General features: G+C 45.6%; 1 protein-coding gene and 1 long non-coding RNA gene across 13 annotated transcripts in view; one reads left to right on the top strand and one right to left on the bottom strand.

Moving 5' to 3' along the window:
- Window positions 1–20,660, top strand: part of LOC110360420 (uncharacterized) — a 49,921-nt gene extending 29,261 nt beyond the window's left edge. For 3 of the 4 annotated variants that reach the window (XR_010465859.1, XR_010465857.1, XR_010465860.1), the window contains one exon: window positions 1,691–20,660. This is a non-coding gene — a long non-coding RNA (uncharacterized LOC110360420). The remainder of the gene's footprint in view (window positions 1–1,690) is intronic. The other variant, XR_010465858.1, reaches the window with a different exon arrangement.
- The window catches only part of PHKB (phosphorylase kinase regulatory subunit beta), an 80,665-nt gene continuing 63,916 nt past the window's right edge, over window positions 4,064–20,812 (bottom strand). For 8 of the 9 annotated variants that reach the window (XM_065028570.1, XM_065028574.1, XM_065028577.1 and 5 more), the window contains 7 exons: window positions 19,634–19,724; window positions 18,245–18,447; window positions 14,135–14,269; window positions 9,498–9,627; window positions 9,070–9,177; window positions 7,662–7,787; window positions 4,064–5,108 (listed from right to left, as the gene is read on the bottom strand). In XM_065028570.1, the coding sequence (XP_064884642.1) occupies window positions 4,971–5,108; window positions 7,662–7,787; window positions 9,070–9,177; window positions 9,498–9,627; window positions 14,135–14,269; window positions 18,245–18,447; window positions 19,634–19,724 (931 nt within the window). In that variant the 3' untranslated portion in view covers window positions 4,064–4,970. Of the gene's footprint in view, window positions 5,109–7,661; window positions 7,788–9,069; window positions 9,178–9,497; window positions 9,628–14,134; window positions 14,270–18,244; window positions 18,448–19,633; window positions 19,725–20,570; window positions 20,662–20,812 lie in introns of all 9 variants that reach the window. The other variant, XM_065028572.1, reaches the window with a different exon arrangement.

The following is a 20,812-nucleotide window of genomic DNA, read 5'->3' as shown; positions in this document are numbered from 1 at the left end:
AGTGGAACCAGCACGTCCGTTGTTCAGGAACAGCCCCAGGTTCCAGTACAAGTTGGGGATGACCTGTTGGAGAGCAGTGTAGGGGAAAGGGACCTGGGGCTCCTGGGGACAGCAGGGTGACCATGAGCCAGCACTGGGCCCTTGTGGCCAGGAAGCCAATGGTACCTGGGGTGGGTTAGAAGGGGGTGGTCAGTAGGTCAGAGAGGTTCTCCTGCCCCTCTGCTCTGCCCTGGGGAGACCACACCTGGAATATTGTGTCCAGTTGTGGCCCCTCAGTTCCAGCAGGACAGGGAACTGCTGCAGAGAGTCCAGCGCAGCCACCAAGATGCTGAAGGGAGTGGAGCATCTCCCGTGTGAGGAAAGGCTGAGGGAGCTGGGGCTCTGGAGCTGGACAAGAGGAGACTGAGGGGGGACTCATTCCTGGGGATCAATATGGAAAGGGGGAGTGTCAGGAGGATGGAGCCAGGCTCTTCTGGTGACAACCAGTGACAGGACAAGGGGCAATGGGTGCAAACTGGAACACAGGAGGTTCCACTGAAAGGTGAGAAGCAACTTGTTTGGGGTGAGGGTGGCAGAGCCTGGCCCAGGCTGCCCAGGGAGGTTGTGGAGTCTCCTTCTGTGCAGACATTCCAACCCGCCTGGACACCTTCCTGTGTAACCTCATCTGGGTGTTCCTGCTCCATGGGGGGATTGCACTGGATGAGCTTTCCAGGGCCCTTCAGCCCCTGACACTCTGGGATTCTGTGATTCTGTCCCCAGCTCTGTGTGTCACAACAGCCCCGTGTCCGGTGCGGGTGGCTCAGCACACACTGTCTGCCACCGCTTCCATTTGCTCTTCCCATGCTGCAGGGCTTTGTTCATTAGGGGTAGATTAAAAGACTGTCACAGTTGTGAAGAAGATAATGTGTTTGGCAAGGGCTTTGTGGATCATAATTATCTTAAAATCCAATCAAGCCATTTTCTTGATTGATTTTGGGATGAGACATACAGGCTTCAGTGAAGTTAATTGCACCTCTCTATGTTCTTAATTTGTATTTTAGGCATCTGCCTGCCCACCACTCCCACTTCTTTTGGTACGTTTATTTTTTCCTCTTGCAAACAAGCCTACAAAGACTCTTCTAGGTATATGCTTGGACTGTATTATATTTTTCCCATTAACCATGTGTCTTCCAGTGGTATTAGTACAGCAATACCCATGTAGCTGAAAAGCATTTTACAGAAGGATAATTTTAGGTCTCAAAAATGCTATTGGTCAGGCAGGTACACTTTCTTGAAAACTGTAGGAGATACATAAGTATAAAATAACTCTGACCGTGAATGCTGGTGATTCCTTGAAGAATTTTTGTGGTGTGACCTCTATGTGTAATGTTTAAGGAAGTATTTTAAATAGCAGCAAAAACAAAGGAGAGCTAAATGCCAAAGGCAGGATGGCAGCTATTGAATGGTGTTATCAGACTAATCCAGGCTGGCTGTTATCAAACACCGCCTGCTACAGACCCTGAGGACAATGCCGCAACCCTCGGTGTTGTGATGGCACCACGTTCCGTGCGCCAGGACTGGTCCAGCAACAGCCCTTTCGCATCAGGATCTCTTCCTGCATTATCTGCTGTGGTGGGTTAGCAAGTGACAAAGGGGATTTCTAGAGGTTAATAATAAATCAATCTGGTTGTCTATTTCTTTTCCATATCAGTTGCAAAATAAAACTGAAAATTCTTGTGGAGGAAAGCAACAAAGCTGACAGCAAAAACGCCAAGAAAGTCCGTTTTAACTGCATCAGCTTCTCACCTTCTGAATTCTCTGGAGGGACAGAGCAGTTCGAAATGTCTGATACTCCATGAACACGACACCTGTTGACTCTCGGGGTAACCACAGTGTGAAGATGACGGTTTGGGCAAAATCAAAGGTGACTGGGTTTAGGACTGGGGTGGGTTATGTGTATTTACACCAGGAGGTGCCACTGCAAGTTGGAATTTCCCCCCTTTCTGATAAAAGAGGAAAATAGATATTTTTCTTTCCCCCTGTGGTTTACTCATCTAAATTCATTTGATCTTGCTCTGCAGAGTAGCTGATAAAGGAATCTGGAAAAACAAAAATGGTGTTTAAAACCAACGTGCTTTTACTTAACAGCCTGACTTTAAAGTGTTTCAGCTCTTGTTTCCCAGTGTCTGCCCGGCTCCTGCTCGCCCTGGGATGGGTTTGGAGTTTCGGGGCGCTCCGGAGGCGGGTGTGAAGGGAACTGAATGGTGTGAACCAGTAGAGAACCCTTGGGACTCATTTCTTCAGCTGTGATGGCAGGAGCTCTTGTGGGTCCCCAGGGCACCCCATGGATTGTGGCACCTGCAGTTACTGCTCTGCAGCCCCAAACGCATCCTTCAGCTCCTCTTGGGGCAGGCTGTTTCCAAAGAAAACAGGATCCAGTTTGTTAACTACCAATCATGTACCAGTTGAGCTACGGCTGTTAAAAACTATCTGCTTTACTATTTATTTTCTGCTACTCTCATTATTTTTACCAAGGTTTCTCTTTCCTCTGTGATTACAAACATTTTATAATGTAGGAAAAAATGTTTGCTTTAGTAGAAGTTTTAGTTTCTTTTCCAATTGTATTTTAGAACGATATTTTAGTAGGCATGCCATGTGAGCACCATTTCTATCAAACTCCTTTCTTGTCCCTGCTTAAGGTAGAGAAGACACACGAGAACCTTTTTTCCAGAGGCTGCAGACTCTGCTGGATTTCGGTATCTTCCTCTCCTCATCTACATACTTACCCTTATTTTATAGAAATTGAAAAATTGCCACAATGACAATTTTGTAAAGCCCGTGTCGGAGGCTGTAAAGGAAACCAGAACCTGTTTGCCTGGATTTTCATTCCCAGGGTGTGTAAGGGAGAAGTGGTGACTGGGGTTTTCATTCATTTGCAGCCACACGGTTCAGACCGCGATCAGCAGCCTCCAGGTTTACTAGAAACTGGAAGCGCTGAGGGAGTGAGAGCGGAGCAGCTGTGAGAAACAGCGATATAAAACTGCTATCCTGCTATTTGAAGTATGAATGTGCAGTTACATTTTAAATCACAAGCAATTGCAAAACCAAACACCAGTGCTAGTGTCCAGCAGAACGACAGCGCTCCTGAAGTCAGCTGTAGTTTGTATTTAAAGGATTGTTTCCTTTCAGTAGGATTTACAGCTTGTAGACAGTTCTGTGTTTGTACAGCAAGAGGCGGTACAGCAGTTTGGAGGACTTCTAAACCCGTGAACTAGTCCCGCTCGCTATGGGTGCGCTCACCGCGCCACGACCCGCTGCACACCTGCACAAAAACTGCAGCACCAGAAAGGCAGTTGGAAGTGATTGCAGTGTGTAACTGCTGAGGGGGCGATGGACGGAGGAGCCGCTGCATTGCTGCTTAAACCAGCGCTCGGTCAGTGTGTCCAATTGCCACTGATGGTGGCTGCTGTTTAATTGCAGCTCTCTGGCTGGAGTTGGAGCGGTGCTGCAGGCCCCAGACAACCTTGTAGCGCTAAATGTACCCACACATTACAGATACGGACCCAACAGTAACGAGCGGGTGTTTTCTCTGGATTTTCTTCCCCATTCTCCCCCCATTTCTCCACTATTCTTTGAAAGTTGATGTATTACAGCAAGGAGGAGCAGTAGGAGCACTACTCTGAGACCAAAATCAGCTTTTCCAACCTTGTTCATTCTCCACATCCTTTGATGAGAGATTTGTTAATGGTTCAGTGTCCGTCAACAACCAGTTCTTCTACAATTTTGGCTGGAGAAGGATTGATTCTGAGATTTCTGGGCAAGTCCTGCCCTGCCCCTGCCCCCGTGTGTCCAAACCCACCAGCTGTGCCCGTCTCTAACTCGCTCTCCCGCCTTTCGTATCGACGCACAACAATTCACCGACAGCTGAGTTGTCGCTGGTCGCTGTCACTTTAATTATCAGGGAGTTTGGGGACCAGCTGGACAGCTTCAGTACATTCTGTGCTGCTAAGAGGCACTTTATTGACCGTCCGTGTCTCGGGTAGCAGGTTGGAGGTTGCCGCTACAGTCAACAGGAGTCTTGAAGTTACAACTTGAAGTATTTTTATTGACAGTTTTTTTACAAGCATTTCCTTTTCATTACTTTCACCAAAATAAAGCATCTAGCATACAGTGTTTTCACACAGTTAGGAGATAAATAAGTGTATCTTGAATTCTCTAATGCATTGATAGCTTATGCAATACAAAGTTTTTCTTCATTTATATTAATTTTAAATACAGCTTGTTTGCCCCTTTTTTAAAAACTAACTTTTATCTGTTATCATACGTCTCCCTTGTTAACTTATAGATGTTTAAACCATTGGGAAACTGCAGCGATATTTATTGCTAGAGATAAAAAGTTGCTCCATTAGGATGAAATTTGTATATCAAGTTATCAACTGGTAAATTAAGAAAAAAACCCTAAATGTCAATTGAACTGATACAGAAAATGTCAACTGAACTGATACAGAAACACTTCAAAGAGTAACAACTATTTAACCTACACCTCCAATTTGTTTGTAGAATAATAAAATAATAATCCAAGTTTCATATTTCCACGTTGATTGGTGTGCACGTTAATTATGGTACTTTCTGAATTTCATTTAGAATTTACAATAGACTTGTTTGTAGTTATAAACGGAGGTATAAAGACAGAATCTCACCGTGCATTTCTCTTGACATTACCAACTATGTTAAATGTATAATTGAAGGTCATCAATACAATCCCATTCAACTTAATTGAATATCCCAGACTAACTCCATGTGCTCAGGGTTTCATGCTGCATAGCTGAGGAAGGACACTACTGGGTGGCACTTTGTGTCTTCAGTGGCACTTTGTTCCGCAAAGGACAGCGGGTTTTGCATGACCAGCGTTACCATTCAGAACTCTATTTTACTATGTGCACGATCAACGCAGGGATCACTAAAGGAAGCGTGTCCCAGGTGTGCGCAGCTCAGCTGATGGTGCAGGGATCCTCGCCGCTCGGGCGCAGCTCGCCCTCCAGCAGCAGGGAGATCACGGCCTTGCTCAGGTAGCTGCACGTTCCCTTCCTCCCGAGCGGGGGGGTGTTGTAGAACGCGGTCGCGTCAGCCTGGCGCAGGGACGGGGTTGTTGTTCAGCGCGGGTTGGGGAAAGCAGCAAATGGGGACATCACAAATACGTTAGAAATGCAAAGATGGTTTGCAGGCTCTAAAGCTTCAGTGTAATTCTGCTCCATCTTCAGAAACCTCCCACATACCTGACCATGTGGAATACAGATTCCTAAAATGCATTGCCTATATTTCTTCACTGAATGTTCCAGCCCTGTACAGACTGCACCCTGTTAGCACTTTTCAGTGTCAGAGCAGCGGGGCTCTCTGGGCCTGCGGCGGATGGTCCCTGTGTGGTGACCGCTGTGCCGCGCGAGCGCGAGCCAGGTCTGCGTGCACGAGCACATCCTGACGCCAGATTTATTTAGAAGAAATAAATAAATAAATCTAAGGGCTAAACCACAGGTAGCACGTGAACCAATTCATTAATCAGATCAACAAAATCGGTTTCCTTCACTGAACACCTGTTCCGCACAGTTGATGATGTTAAAGCATCTGCTTCTTTTCAAGTTATTTATTGGCTGCTATAATAAAGGTTCAATGCTTTAATTCAGGAAATGGGTTACTTTCAAATCAAGGGCAGAGATTAGCGAAATATTAGACTTCTCTAATTTTAGGCTGTGTTTGAAATTATTGGAGGAAATACTTGGGACATTTATTACACGGTAATTGGAAATGAACAAAGTTCAGAATATTTTGAAGCCAGTGCAATGGCAGAGCACAGTTCAGAGCAGGACTCGTTTAGCAGCTTCGTTAGGAGAACGTGAGATGGGATGTCATGGGAACATCCCACAGAGCGGCAGGACCTGGGAACACGGGACAGGCGGCGTCCCGAGAGTCCCCATGCAGGGAGCTGGAGTTTCCAACACCACTGGGCTGAAGGATCCTGTTCACAACTATAACTTGGGGTTTCTTTCTAAGGGACAAAAAGGCATCATACTAAGTACATCTGGGCTTGGAAAAAAATCCATCGCTTTGCCGGAGGCCAGGGCAGCACCAGCAAAAATGGGGTTTGGCACAGGATTTGGGTGTGTTTCCAGCCTTTACCAGCTTGTCACAGGAGTCAGCAGCGCATTCACGACCCCGTGCGGCGCTGGCACCCGATGGCCCTTTGTGTGGGTGACGAGGCTGATTTTGCTGTGGTCGCAAGCTCAGTCATTACCCTCCTAGCTGGGCAGGCCACAAGCGTGACTTAATAAAACTGGGTCCTTTCAAAACCAAAGGGATGCTGCAAGGTGAGCTGTTGCTATGGCTGGATGGATATCTGGCTTGCTTTCCAATCTTAGTACGAAAGAGTAGTGGCAAAAATGTGAGCCCTGGAGCTTTGGGAACGGTTCTTAAGGAGCAGACCAGTCCTCGTCTTTAACGGAGCTCAATGCAGCAGCAGAAGTGCTGTTGCATATCAGTATGTTATGAATCAGCAGATTACTCAGAGCTTTATTACAAAATTTCAGAGCTTTGAGGCACCAAAACTTGTAACAAGAATATTTAGCGTTCTTTGAAGCATAAAACCTAAAATCATAGTGAAGTAAATCTTAAAAACTACTTAATGATCAAGTTACATTTATTTGGATTTTAAGTCTTAAGACATTAAAAGCTTGCAAGGTCAATAGTGCAACTCTAGCACAGCAATCAGCAGCCAAGAACAGTTTTGCATCTCCAGTTCTGACATTAGTGCTGCCAATGGGAGTTCTTTGGTGAGTACATTTTACTCGTGCACAGCAATCTCAGCCTCACACTTCCCTGCTGAGCTCTAGTGTTTTCTTTCTTTCTTTTTGTTATTCTTAGCTCTGCTCAGTTCCAGTGTCCCCCCTAATTAATTCTTTCCCCTTTCATGAGTATTATAACTATTTTGGCTTTACCCAGACTCTCATTTCAAAGCTGGGTAACATTAGCACAGAATCACAGAATCACAGAATCGACTGCGTTGGAAAAGCCCTCAGAGATCATCCAGTCCAACCGTTGGTCCAACTCCAGTCCATTGACTAGATCATGGCACTAAGTGCCATGTCCAGTCTCAGTTTACAAACCTGCAGGGCCGGTGAGTCCAGCACCTCCCTGGGCAGCCATTCCAATGCCTGACCACTCTCTCTGCAAAGAATTGCTTTCTAATCTCCAGCCTCAATTTCCCCTGGCAGAGTTGAAGCCCATGGCCCCTTGTCCTATTGCTGACTGCCTGGGAGAAGAGACCAATCCCCACCTGGCTAGAACTGCCCTTCAGGTAGTTCTAGAGAGTGCTGAGCTCAGCTCTAAGCCTCCTCTTCTCCAGACTAAACAACCCCAGCTCCCTCAGCCTCTCCCCATAGGGCTTGTGTTCAATGTTTATGAGTGTTCTCCTTCCCATACCAGTTTGAATTAACAATTTAGCAATAAAGACGTACACATCTTTTATCTCTGCTCACAGGCCAGACTTACACAGCACTTGGCTATATTATTATCTGTGTTCCATTCTGAACTCCTGTCAATATCTTTTTATTCTGAACTGCACAGAATTACATTTATAATTAACTTCAATCAGAATGGTAAATGCTATAAGACACTAATACTTCACTCACCTTAGGACTGCTGTGATCTTTCTGAAAGTCATGAAGTGCTTCTTGCACCACTTTGTCTAAGTCCACTTTGTCCTGGAACTCCAGCTCAGGGTTTCTCTCCAAAATAACAGATATGACCATCAACAACTGGAAGGCAGAAAAAGACCGTCAGGCTTGAGACTGGATTTGTTCAGATTTGGGTTACGTAAGAGCACTGGTACTAATCGATGTGCAGGAAGCCATTGAATAACAGCCCAGGGAACGGTACACAGCTGATCATGTTCTGAGCTGCAGAAAAGAGGCACTGAAATGCAGGTCTCTGGGCCAGGCGGCAGTGTCTGCGGGCTGCCCGGCGCAGGGCGCTGTGCGAAGGACGGACCTTCACACCCAGCCGCGCGGGGAGCCCGGAGGCACCTCCCCAGTTCATCAGTCGCTGGCTGTTGGCTGCAGCGGCGCTGGTGTTCAGCCAGGGCACACAGCAACCGCTGCCCCTCAGCATCTGCTCTTGAGAGGCACAATCACGTATGTGATCAGTAAAATCCTGCTAGGACAAGGTTTATAAAAACAAAGTCAGCAGACATCAATAAAACGTCTCAGTTAAAAAGAATTTACATTCCTTACATCTGGAAGAGGTTTGACATAGGAAGGTGAACATGATGAGAGACCTGAGTGTCATAACAAGGACAGGTGGGCAGTCGAGTCTATATTCTCATCCAGGGTTTGGATAATCGAGTTTCTCTGTCAGCCCGCAGCAGGACACTGGTTGTCAGCCAGAACTGGGGTGGACTGGGTATTTCTGGGAGGAACCCCCACCGGCACCAGAGGCAGCTGCTCGGGCCCTCGCACTGAGCTGCTGCCAGCACTGGGGTCCTGACGGGGGGTACAGCGGCTTTGGTTCCAAATGATCCATCATGTGCGGGGGAAGGACTCTGAACAGCCTCGAGCTTTCCTGGTGGCTCTGGGAAGGTCAGGGAACCCGGAGTTTGTTGATTCAGCAGCATAAAGCAGCTTACTAGAGACAGACCTCAGCAAAACGGGAAGAATCTGCCACGGGGCAAACTGACTGTTGGAGGGTTTTCCCTAGACCGAGAAAATGGGTAGAAAAAGGCCCGGGCAGGGCTGGAAGGAAAGCTACTCTGGGGTTACTGTGATTAGCAGTGTTCACCTCCTGTGACCTACTGGTATTGGCACCGTCCTTAATATTTATCTATTGGCCAAAGGGGAAGAGCATCAAAAACTTAGCATATTCTGAACACGTTAACAGGAACCTGTTCATCATACAAATCCATGGAGGAACCATTGAAGCAAGAGTTTATATTTAAAATGCTATTTCTTCAAATATTTGAGTCTCAGTTATGCATTTTTTTTCATTTTAAGCTGTAACATACTCATGTACGTGATAAAATGTCATTCATTGTAGGCCACAGACCTCTACAATGATTTGCCTGTATTCCGGCTGGTCGATATTTTGCAGCATATCTTCAACGAGAAGGGAAAAATTCATTTCATACATCGTCATATCCGATAAGGTTGGTTGCTGGAAAACAAGTAATACTTTTAGTCAAAGGCCACTTGCATCACGTCAAACCCGCCCCCGGCAGAGCCTGTTTGCTTGTTGAATAAATAATCCTCAGCTAAGAAATGTGAACACTGTAGGGTTAGAAAGAGCAGATTTCAGAGTCCATGACTTGGAAAGTGTATTTTAGACTTATTCTTTTATAAATGTTTTGGTTTTGATAATGACAGGAACAAACTACCCTAAGTAATACGTTATGGCATAAAGTAGACATGAACAATAAAACAATCCCGCGTTAGCGGTCAGGTGAGCAGCCCTGACTGCGCATCCCGCAGCGTTACCTGCGGCAGGAACTTCCCCGCCACGATTAACCCGTTGGGGGTTCTCTCCAGGATCTGCCACACGCGGTCGTAGAATCCGGCCGGCGTCCGGTTGAGACACCCGTCGATCTGCCGCCGGTTCAGCCAGCTCCTGCGCAGGAAAACCACAGCGTGGGCCAAAGCGCTCCAGCTGCGGGGCCACGGTGGGACGGCGGAGCCACGGCGGGACGGCGGAGCCACGGCGGGACGGCGGAGCCACGGCGGGACGGCGGAGCCACGCTCCCACACAGCCGTGGAGCTCGTGCTTTGTGGCAAGCGGCTCCAGAGCAAACCCGAGCAGGTGCTCCGCACACACAGCTCGGGATCTCGTTTGTGCTTTTTGGAACTGGACTAAGAGAATTAACTGTGAAATGTCCCCAGTGCAGTAACAGAACTCGGCTGAGTTCATCGTGTCTGATCAAATCAACTAAATAATATATAAACCACCAGTCACTGTGAGGTACCGACAACAGCCAAATCTATGCAGGCTGAAAAAAAACCCCAGTATTAACTATAAATTTATCATACAGTAGGCAAAACAATTCAATATATAAATACAGCTCAACGAATCTATAAAACACAAAACGTACTAGATAATGGCTTCGAAACATCTGTCCCTCTAATTTAAACACCAGGTTAGAAATCTGCATTTCAGCAGGATCACTGAAGGCAGCTTTTATGACCGTGTGGAGCAAAACAAGTGCCTGTAAGTTTAGAACATCTGACAGAATGGTTTTGTTACACTAAAGCTTTGCACAAACAGAGTTACGCTCTGATAAATGACAAATTCTGTTTCCCTTTGGAAACGCTGTCCACACCTTTATTTTCCTTACAACCACGACGTCTGGAGTTCAGCTCTGGTGCGGCTCCCTCTCGGGGTTGGGCAGCACGGGGCTGGAGCCAGAACGCGTGAGGCAGCATCAGCGGAGCTCAGAGAGGCGGCCGCCGTGCTGGGATTGAACGGGGCCGCACAGCACAGAACGCAGCCTCCAGCAGCTGTGCTGCACGTATTGACGGAGGAGTTTGCCTAAAGCGTACTGTCACAGAATCACAGAATCACAGAATCACAGAATCACAGAATGGACTGGGTTGGAAAAGCCCTCAGAGATCATCCAGTCCAACCCTTGGTCCAACTCCAGTCCATTGACTAGATCATGGCACTAAGTGCCATGTCCAGTCTCAGTTTACAAACCTCCAGGGCCGGTGAGTCCAGCACCTCCCTGGGCAGCCATTCCAATGCCTGACCACTCTCTCTGTAAAGAATTGCTTTCTCATCTCCAGCCTCAATTTCCCCTGGCAGAGTTTAAGCCCATGGCCCCTTGTCCTATTGCTGATGCCTGGGAGAAGAGACCAGTCCCCACCTGGCTAGAACTGCCCTTCAGGTAGTTCTAGAGAGTGCTGAGCTCAGCTCTAAGCCTCCTCTTCTCCAGACTAAACAAGCCCAGCTCCCTCAGCCTCTCCTCATAGGGCTTGTGTTCAAGTCCCTAGTTGCTTTTTAAATTTTAAGCAGAAAATCCATTTTTCTACAGTGAGAGAGCAGTGAGAGCTTCCCTAGGAAGCAAAGCTTTGGTGAAAAGCAAGTAATGGTTTTGTGTCTTAGTTTAACGCTCCCACAAAAGGGTGGTTGGGGTTGGTTGGTTTGTTTGTTAAGCCCTTTTATCACCTCGGTAAGAGGGAACTTAAAGGACCTGATTCAGGAAAGGTGGGAAGTCCCTACACCTAAATGTCTGGATATTTGCAGCACAAGAATGAACACACTATTACACATTATTTACCACTGTGGGTTTGTTTGGGGGATTTTAGTTTTTCCTCTATTTGTATTGACAGATTAACCTGATATGTTCAGAACAAAATGAGTTGTCAGCACAACTGCTGGTTTGTGCAGATGGCAGCGGGCCAGCTGAAATAACAAAAAGATCTTACATTGAAAAACCTGAATCTTAAATACTGGAGAAGAGATGAGAATTCCTCCGGAGCTCTGCCCAGAAAGAGGACTCTCTCCAGACAGCTCCATGGGTGTTCTTCCATTTGTCTTCATTTGCTCAGGGTAGCTCCCAACTACACTCGAGGACACATTGTGGTGGGTTTTTTAAAGGGAAAAACAAAGTATTACTAAGTGGTGCATCTTCTGAAGAGCTTTGAGCTCCAGGTAATTGGGATATGAATATGAGCACAAAGATGATATTTAAAGTGAAGGCTTTAAAGCACTTGTGATACAACAGCTGCTACTGACATTAGTTACCGCTGCCGGGATCGTGCCAATATGTAGCATTTTTTTCCTGTAGAACTGTACTGGATTAACATGTCAAATAAAGAAAAATGTCTCATAAATCACTTCTCAATAAAGCGTTTAACGGCCACAACCCTGCACCCGCCGTGCCCCCGGCAGCTCGTGCTCTGCACAGCTCGGCCCTCGGACGCGGACAAGAAACATTCAGACCAGTTGCGATAGAAATAAAAGGTTGTTTTCCTAATACAAAGAAAGAAGCATTTGAAGTTGTCAGAAATACTCCAACCTACCTATCTGACTATGGGAAGGAAGAGTCCTGTAAACTCAATGAGCAAAATGAGTTTTGTCGCTGTTTGGATCAATAAGAGAACAACGCTCCATGTAAAAAAGGCTGCTCGCAATCTCGTGACCTGCGTAAACCGGTCAGAAAGAGTGTGTGTGGAAGTCTGCACTCCGTTAGCAATATATAGATATATAAAATTTGACTGTCCATGAAAACGTGGAGAGTTTAGTTGTGGAGAGAGTGCTGGGGAGGTAAATGCACCACCAGCCCTTGGCCTGTGCCAGGTGACCGGCAGGGACAGGCGCTGTCACAGCAGCAGAGCATCTTTCTACAAGTCACAACAGTAGGAAAAACGATCACGGAAAGAAAATGCGAGGAGACAGGGTTCAGTACTTCCTGGCAGCAAGAGAACTCTTAAAAACAAGTCACTCATGGGTAAGGAGAAGGAGCGAGTAATAGAGTACAGGAAGACGCTCTGAGGGATATGCTGGCTGGCTCTTGCGCGCAGATAAGAATCTTCGTCCTCAGAAAAAGCGCCCAGAGTGCTCTTTGCTGACCCAGCTGTTGTACGTGAAAGGAATCACAAGCAGAAGGCAGCGTGACAACTCAGGTAGGATCTCTAATGAGGGTAATGAAGCTTGAACTGACCAAATTGTTTCCTAAATAGCATAATATTTAATGGAAAATGCTGCAAAGAGAAAGCTGGGCTTGTTCTGCTGGGGATTTAGAAGAATAATGTCAATGTACTGTGTCCAGCTCTGGGTGCTCAGCACAGGACACACATGGACCTGCTGGAGAGGGGCCAGAGGAGCCACAGGAATGACCTGAGGCTGGAACAGCTCTGCTGGGAGGACAGAATCACAGAATGACAGGCTGAAAGAACTGGAGTGTTCAGCTGGAGAAGAAAAGCTCTGGGGAGACCTTAATGCGGCCTTTCCGCACTTAAAAGGGGCCCATAAGAAAGATGGGGACAGACTTTTGAGCAGGGCCTGTTATAATAGGACAAGGGGTGATGGTTTAAACTAAAGGAGGGAGATTCAGACATGAGGAAGGAATTGTTGCCCTGAGGGTGGTGAGAGCCTGTGCCATGTTGGCCAGAGAGGTGGTGGATGAACCATCCCTGGAGACATCCCAGGCCAGGCTGGACGGGGCTCTGAGCACCCTGAGCTGGTGAAGATGTCCCTGCTCATGGCAGGGGGCACTGGGGAGCTGGGGAGGGCCTTCAGCACAAACTGTTGGATGATTCTATACGAAGAGCCACCACTGAGCAGCAGGCAGTAAATGCCACGACCGGGACGCTGAAAAGCACGTGGGATATAGAGAGTTCAGAGTCAGTTGGACTGAGACACTGTACATCACATGAATTAGAAAAAGAGCAGACACCGATTTAAGGAGCTTGTTTCTTGGGCATTATAGACCAGGGAAAACACAAGAATGTGTTGTGAATTAAGCAGGAGCATAAAGTAGTCTGACGTGTGGTACATTTCCTCTTTGTCAAGAGAAAAGGTCACCTCCGTTCAGTCCAAAATTGTGGAAATTATCAGCAGTATTACATGTCAAGTTTAACCTAACTTAACCAGAAGTAAAACCTACAGGAGGACTTTCGGCTTTATTCTTATCAACATAGTTAGGTGGAAATGTTGTAATTTTAACTTCTGTCTTGCATGCCTTGTATCACAACGAATGCTCCTTTTGGCAGCCGGCTACCGCTTGGAGAAAAGATTACAACATTCAGGCAGTATCGCTGTCTCTTGGCAATTCTAGAGAACATCTGTTCTCCATTCATATAATAAGCTAGAAGAGGGCACAGAACAGCAGAGAAACTGTTCGTAAAGTTACTTAAAGGTACTTTGTCCCCATCAAAGAACGCAATGGCTCACATTACTGTCAGAGTACAGAGATCAGTGCTGTAAATTCAGACTTCCACACAGGTAAAGCCGAGAAGAGAAGCTGCAGCATAAAAGCAACAATTGTAGAAGCTGGACAGGGGTGAAAGGATGAAAAAGTGCCTTTTTGCTGCCTTTCCTTCAATAAGTATGTCAGTGACTGCAGGTGCCTGGTGGTTTCAGTCGCACACAGAGGGTGCGGAGGTGAGACGCGCGTTACCTGCCCTGCTGCTGGGGCTGCAGAATGTCCAGCAGGAGCTGCTTCACTTCGCTCGGGGACATCTGGTACAGGTCCTTGGCCGGCATGTCCCCAGCACGGATCTGCAGCTCGTACTTCATCGCGTGGATAATCCACCTGAAGGAAAGGCGGGAACACCTTCACCAATTCAGTACAGGACTAACTTTTCATCTTTACTATCAAAGTCCTTATTTTCTAACAAAATGATTTTTTAGCCAGAAACAACTATTTTACTTTGCTCAACAGTTGCTTGCATATTAATTATTTTAGTTTAAGAAATTATATTAGCAATTTGGAACCACATTTCCAAACCAACCAAACAAGACAAAAGCTGTGCGGGTACATCCTGGCACTCAGGTAATACTGCTCTACTTTCAAAAACTTCCTTTTCACTGTGCAATCACAACTGAAAATTCTCACAGCTCTAGCAAAGCAGGAGGATGAACGGACCTTCCAGCAATTTGCAGAAGAACATATATCCATTTGTGCAGCACGGTACGTTCCCAGAGATATTACGACCTTTTTCGTTTACTAGACAGAATCCATTATACACACGAATACAAGTAACCGCTGCAAACCTTGTGATTTCAATCACTGCTCGGCGCAGGGTGAGGGTGGGTGTGGGTTAACACAGCTTGTCTCACGCCCAGCTCGCTGAGGGGGATCCTTTTACTTCCCGCTCCCCCAGTGCGACTCCAGGACCTGCGGGATCCACTAAGGAGCTGAGCTGGCTGACAGAACTCACCAAGTGGGTAGAGAACGGGTGTTCTAGTTAGTCTCATAAAGCAGCTCATAAGAATTCCGCATGATCCGGCTGTTTGGCTGTCAGGACGCACATAAAGTATCACACAAATACTCTCCTACTCCTACTGTATTGTGGAATTTACTCAGATTTTGTGTTTGGCATCTGATACAAACCGAAGGGATAACGGGTTTGGCGCAGTGGGCTGTGCAGCACGCTTCTCCTGTGTGACCATGTATTCCCCTACATCCCATGTTCATTAAGAGAAACATTCACCTGCCTTTTGATATTCCAGTTCCTCCTCAGAATTACACTCTGACAGTACCTGCATTTTGATGAGGAGTTATAAAAAACATTAAAATGATTTTACATTTAAAAAGACTCCAGGGCTCATGTATAGTTGTAGCCTTTGAAATTCCCTTTGCAGTCTATCACATCTTTCTTTTGCTTCTCCCTTTTGAAAATATTTGATTAAATAAAAATATGGCAACAGTAAAGATTTTTGTAGCCTGAGGTATCAGAGGCAGAACTTTGCGAATTATTGAATGAAACTGCTGAATTTTATTCTGCATATTATATAAACACAGTGCTACAGCCTCTAATGTAGTATCAAAGATGAACTAATGTGGATGCATGTGAGGCAAGGTGACGGAGCATGGAGCTCAGCCTCTCACCATCTACATCGCTTCAGATCAAGGGGGTGGAACTATGGAAAGGAAAAGAAACTGCCGGGAAATGCTGAGTGTTCCTAGGAGAGCGACTGGTCCCCAGCGCGGCCGCGTTCCACGCGCCGCTCCTTGCGGTGCAGACTGGTTTTGTTTGTGCGAGACAAGCCACTCCTCTGCAGGATTCCCAGTAACCGCCCAGAAATCGGAGAGTGCGAGCTTTCTGGGACCACCGATTGAAGGTGCAAGATAGAGGAGAACGTTGGGCAACCTGGGCATATCGCATTACCCACGACACTGTTTCAGTGAGTGAACAGTGTTCTTCTCGTTACTGAGATCAACAAACACTGAGGCTGAGGAACCGGTTCTTTGGTCACCAGTGACTCCAGTGTATGTGTACGGGTGTCATTTGCTGGGATTTTCTCTTTGTGGTGGCCCAAAGCACAGCCAGGAGTGGCCCTGCGGCTCAGCCTGCGCTGGGAAGGGGGTTTTACAGCAATGGGGCTGTCAGCTACGTGATCTATTTCAACATAAAGCCCTGAAAACAAATCAATAACAAGACACTAAATCAAATCATTATCAAACTGGAATGGTGTTTCTGGGAGAAGGTTAATTTTGCTCACTGGAGTGGGTGATAACACGGAAATAAAGGAAATTGAATTTCTAGCATTAACCTTGGAAGAAAGGAAAAAGAATTAGCTACAGAGAATGCAGGAGGAAAGGGTAACATGGATCTGGTGAGGTACAGAAAAGGCATTTAAGTGAAAAAGGACAGATGCGCTTGCAATTAAATGTAATACAGGTGATTTGACAAGTTTTTGGTTTTATGGTGAGTGGAATGTACGGCTAAAGCAGAACCATGAATCTTGTGTACTAGAAAAAACGCTGCTGGTATCTCCTGCCAGGGCTGAAACGCTGTATTTTCTCCATGAGAAGATATGGCAGACGGAACACTTAAGTTCTAATCATAAAGCACGCTTGTGAATTCTGTAAATCTCAGTCGGGAGCACCTGGCCTCTTCAAAGAAGTGCTTATTCAAATGCATCTGTCTCTTCCAAATGTGAAAACATCATTAATTTCTGTAGCTAGCAAAGCAAATGCAAGTAGCAGGTGATATGCTACCGCTGCAGCACACTGGCTGGAGGTCACCTTATCGAACAATGGCGTACAACGATGTTTTAGACTTGATTCAGGTTGTGGTTCCTAAGCTCTGCGTAGCTCAGCCTGTTTAGCACAGAGCTGGACAACCCGGGAGCCCATGGACAGCTGAGTGTGGTGTGTGTCTGCAACAGGGAGACTTACTCAGTTGTTGGGGGCTAGAGAACAAAAAAGACGTGTAGCAACCTTCTAGGACAAATCGGGTTTTTCTTTATCGGGGCAGTTAAATCTTTCTGTGCAGAGAACAACGTCTTCATTACGCCCATCAGATACTCGGATTCACTGAGTACAAAGTATACCCTGGCACCTCAAAATATTGTCAGAAAAGCTGAAATGGTAAACGTTAGAGCTGCAGAAGGTTTTATTACAGACAGACAACAAAGAACAAGCTATCTTTCAGATATTGTGCTGAAACTCTGAAAAGAAATTGTTTAAGTACCTTGGAACACTCTTTCCACAGGATCTGTTGCTGTGGTTGCCAGACTTTAAAGCCTGGTTTAGGCAAGGCTGTGTTTTGAGCTCAGCACTTACTAGAAACCACAGAATGCAACTAGAATTGTATGTTGACTTGGAGGAGAATTGCGTGGTGTCGGGAGGGAATCAAATCCACACTGCATCCTTCCTAGATTCTTGCATTTCTGCAGCCTATCCTGCACCCGTCTGCCCCAAACCTACGTGACACAAGGAACTACCAGGTGAGCAAAAACCTTTAACAGACAAATTTGAGATGAGCTGAGGGACCTGCTTTTGGCACACTCATTTAAAACAGACTTCCCAGAAATGTACAACTGAAGTACAGAAGTTTTGCTGCAGTGTCTTCTATAAATTGTTCTTGCAATGTAGCAACCATCTCTGTTGAAGTCTGTGTCGTGGGTTAACCCGAGCTGGCAATACAACCACGCAGCCGCTCGCTCACCCCAACAGGGGAGAACTGAAAGGGAGAAACTTGGACTGAGATAAACACAGTTTAATAAAATAACAAAATACTAATACACTACTAGTAAATATATATAAAAAATAGAAATAAAAGGTACTGAAGGCAATTCCCCAGGAACTCCATCCACACTGAGCCCCAGCCCTGAGCTGCCCATCCAAAAGAGAGAAAAAGGCAGAAAGGCTCAGAGGCCTCTGCAAAATGGCAAAAGGCCAAACTAAACATCCTGATCAAACTCCCCAGAAAGTGCAAGAGCCAAATCCTTAAATATGCAGCATGACGCCAATGGGCTGGAACACTCTCATTGCTCAGTCTGGGTGTCCATCCAGCTCTGTCCGTCCATCCATCCCCTTCCCCGCTGCCTCACACCTGTGGGCAGAGCTCAGTGTCCTCAGCTCTCAGACCAGAGCAACTGAAAACATTAACCCTGTGCTGGGCTGTTATCTCTTGTCCTCAAACTAAGTCCAAATACTGAGCGTGCTGGCTATGGAAAAGAAAGGTTTCTAACTGCACAAAGAAAGTTAACCCATTTTCAGTCAAACCAGCACGGTTTGTTCCCTGCAGGAGCAGCGAGAAGCAGGGTGGGTACGCACCCGACGCGGATCTGCAGCATCCCGCTGAACAGCTCGGGCGAGTTGGAGATGATCCAGCCGATGTGTATGACCAGCTCCTGCTGCACCACCGCTTCTCGTTCGTCTTGGAAGTGGCATTTTTCATAGAGGATGTTCTTAATCACTGCTGGGGACAAGGGGTTAGAAATAACCGCTTCCTCTTGGCCAAAAGCGCCGAGTGTCACCTACGATACATCAAAACCAATTCAGAAGATCCGGACAGGAATAAAAGCACCACAGAAGCAATTCAGACATGAAGCTTTATGAACGCTGCTTTTCTTGTTAAAGTTTCTCAATACAAAAATGATTTTATGCCAGTGACTGATGCTGGTTAATACTGTTAGTTGGATGCTATTAAAACAACGTTCACTACAGACCACAGTAAATACGGAATCTCTTTTTCCAAATGAAAATGAAGGTATGAGACCACTGCTTTGGGTTCAAAACTGGCTGTTTAACTAGATTTAGATCGTTTTTCATTTCTGACATTTCAGCTGTGAAGCTCACTTAAAATTCAGAATTAAATCAATATATTTGTTTTCTTATTTCTAACAGCATCCTAAAAGTTCTAGCCTTCGCTTGAGGAAAATACATTGCTGGTGCTAAATTGCTTAACCACAAAAAAGGAATTTTGTTAAAATTCTGATTTCCTTTAAACTACTGTCAGTAAAACACTCAAACACTAATTTTTCTCCTATAATAAAAATCATTAGTATAAAGCGATGAGTGAAGGCACGTTAGGAGAGGAGACACAGACACAGCTGTCAGAACAGCACTCTGTGTAGGTAAGTGTGCGCATATACAAAATCACAGAATATTCAATTACTATTATTTGGAAACAACTCTTCATGAGCTTAATGAAAATTATCGTGCTGGGAGGAAAAAAATAGTCCCTCCTTAGGAAAGGAAGAAACACTGACCATTAAACTTGGTTTGCAACAGGACACTGAAATCCCAAACAACTTTCTGCTCCTGTGGTGTCTCAGGCTCCATCATTACAGGGGCTTGGCTACATCTTCCTTAAGCCTTAAAACTAAGCTTTCTTACCTGACTCCAGCTACTTTTGTGAAATAAGAGGGCATATATATGTAAATTCACAGGAGTTATGTATATCATGCCTCTTCCCTTCTTATCTAGACACTGAACTGTCTTTTCAGTATTGTTCTGCCATTAAATCAAAGTAACTTTATTAGCCCACAGTATACACAAGGATTCAACCTATTTTCTCTGGATTTCTCCTCTTCAGAAACAATTTTTTAAGCCATTGGGTACTTTTAAAAGAAGCATCAGAGGCCTTAAAAATGAAAAAGCCCATTCAATTAGTTTCTCAGTTATCATTCCTTAATACATTTCTGAGGAGCGAGGACTTACCTGCTTGCCCTGCACTAAAACATTAGTAATAGATGGTGCAAGGCTGTCCACTAGTTTACCTAAAAGACTCGCAGCGAAGCGCACAACAGACCTGAGGGCAGAAAACAGAGCAATCCCACTGCACATCACAAGCTCGTTTAATGAATTCACAGACAATCTCGAGTCTGCCGCAGCAGAGCGCAACACCCACTCACGACACGGAGACGTGACCGATAAGGCAGAATTTGGAGTGGATTTTACGTCATCTTCTACGGACTTCCGTTTTTTAGTCTAGATACAGGTTAATGGATCAACAATCGATTTAGTCAGAACTCATTAAACCGCCAGCTCCATACAAAAGCTTGTTGTTCTTTTCTCAGCATCATCTTCAAGCCAAAGGGGTGAGAAGTGCCAGCTTCTCTTGTGCGACATCCGCATCGTTTGCCAAGGTAAGCTTGGCCATTTTTCGGTCAGAAAGATTTTGCAAGAGAAAGTACAACATGTAACACCAAGGCTTTGTTTGCTTTCTGTGCTGAGGAGACACTCCGCACGAGTCGCATGAAGAGACTGCTGTGAACTGCTGGGTTAACTTCGCTCTAACTGCCAAGAAACATTTTTCATATATCCAGTTGATGGTTAAAGATAGAAATACTTTTAATAATAGTTTCCTGACAAAATACAAACCTAACAGACCCATATCCGAGCTCTTCTAGCGCAGGCTTTTAGGCTACTAAGAATCATTTATTCACAGAGATAATGAACGAGTTGAAATCTTTTATAATGTTAGTAAAAAAAGTCAAACAATTGATGTTGATTCCTGTGAAACTGCTATGTGCTTCTTAAGATCAAGAGCAAAGCGTTTCAAAATGCGTTAGCTGATGCCATCAAAATGCAAATAAGCAAAAAAATAATAATAAAGATCTCACTGAGCTGCATTTCAGACTTGTGGGCACTTTACCTGTTTCCCATGTACCAGTAAAGTGGTAATATGTGGGGTTATAGAAGAGGAAAATTTCTGTGCAAATGCGGCACTGTAGCGCAACACCAACCTACACGTATGGCACGTGGCAATACGGAAGAGAAACGAGAAACAGTTGACATGTTTTGCTTCTAAAAATACTTTTGATTGTTATTCTTTACAAAAAATACCATCAAGGTATTTTGGTTTTACCTTGTTATTGGCAAAGGCCCATTTAACGG

This window comes from Columba livia, chromosome 13, assembly GCF_036013475.1.
Source record: "Columba livia isolate bColLiv1 breed racing homer chromosome 13, bColLiv1.pat.W.v2, whole genome shotgun sequence".
Lineage (NCBI taxonomy): Eukaryota > Metazoa > Chordata > Aves > Columbiformes > Columbidae > Columba > Columba livia.
The sequence above is the reverse complement of the archived record's forward strand: the minus strand, read 5'-3'. Positions and strand labels throughout refer to the sequence as shown.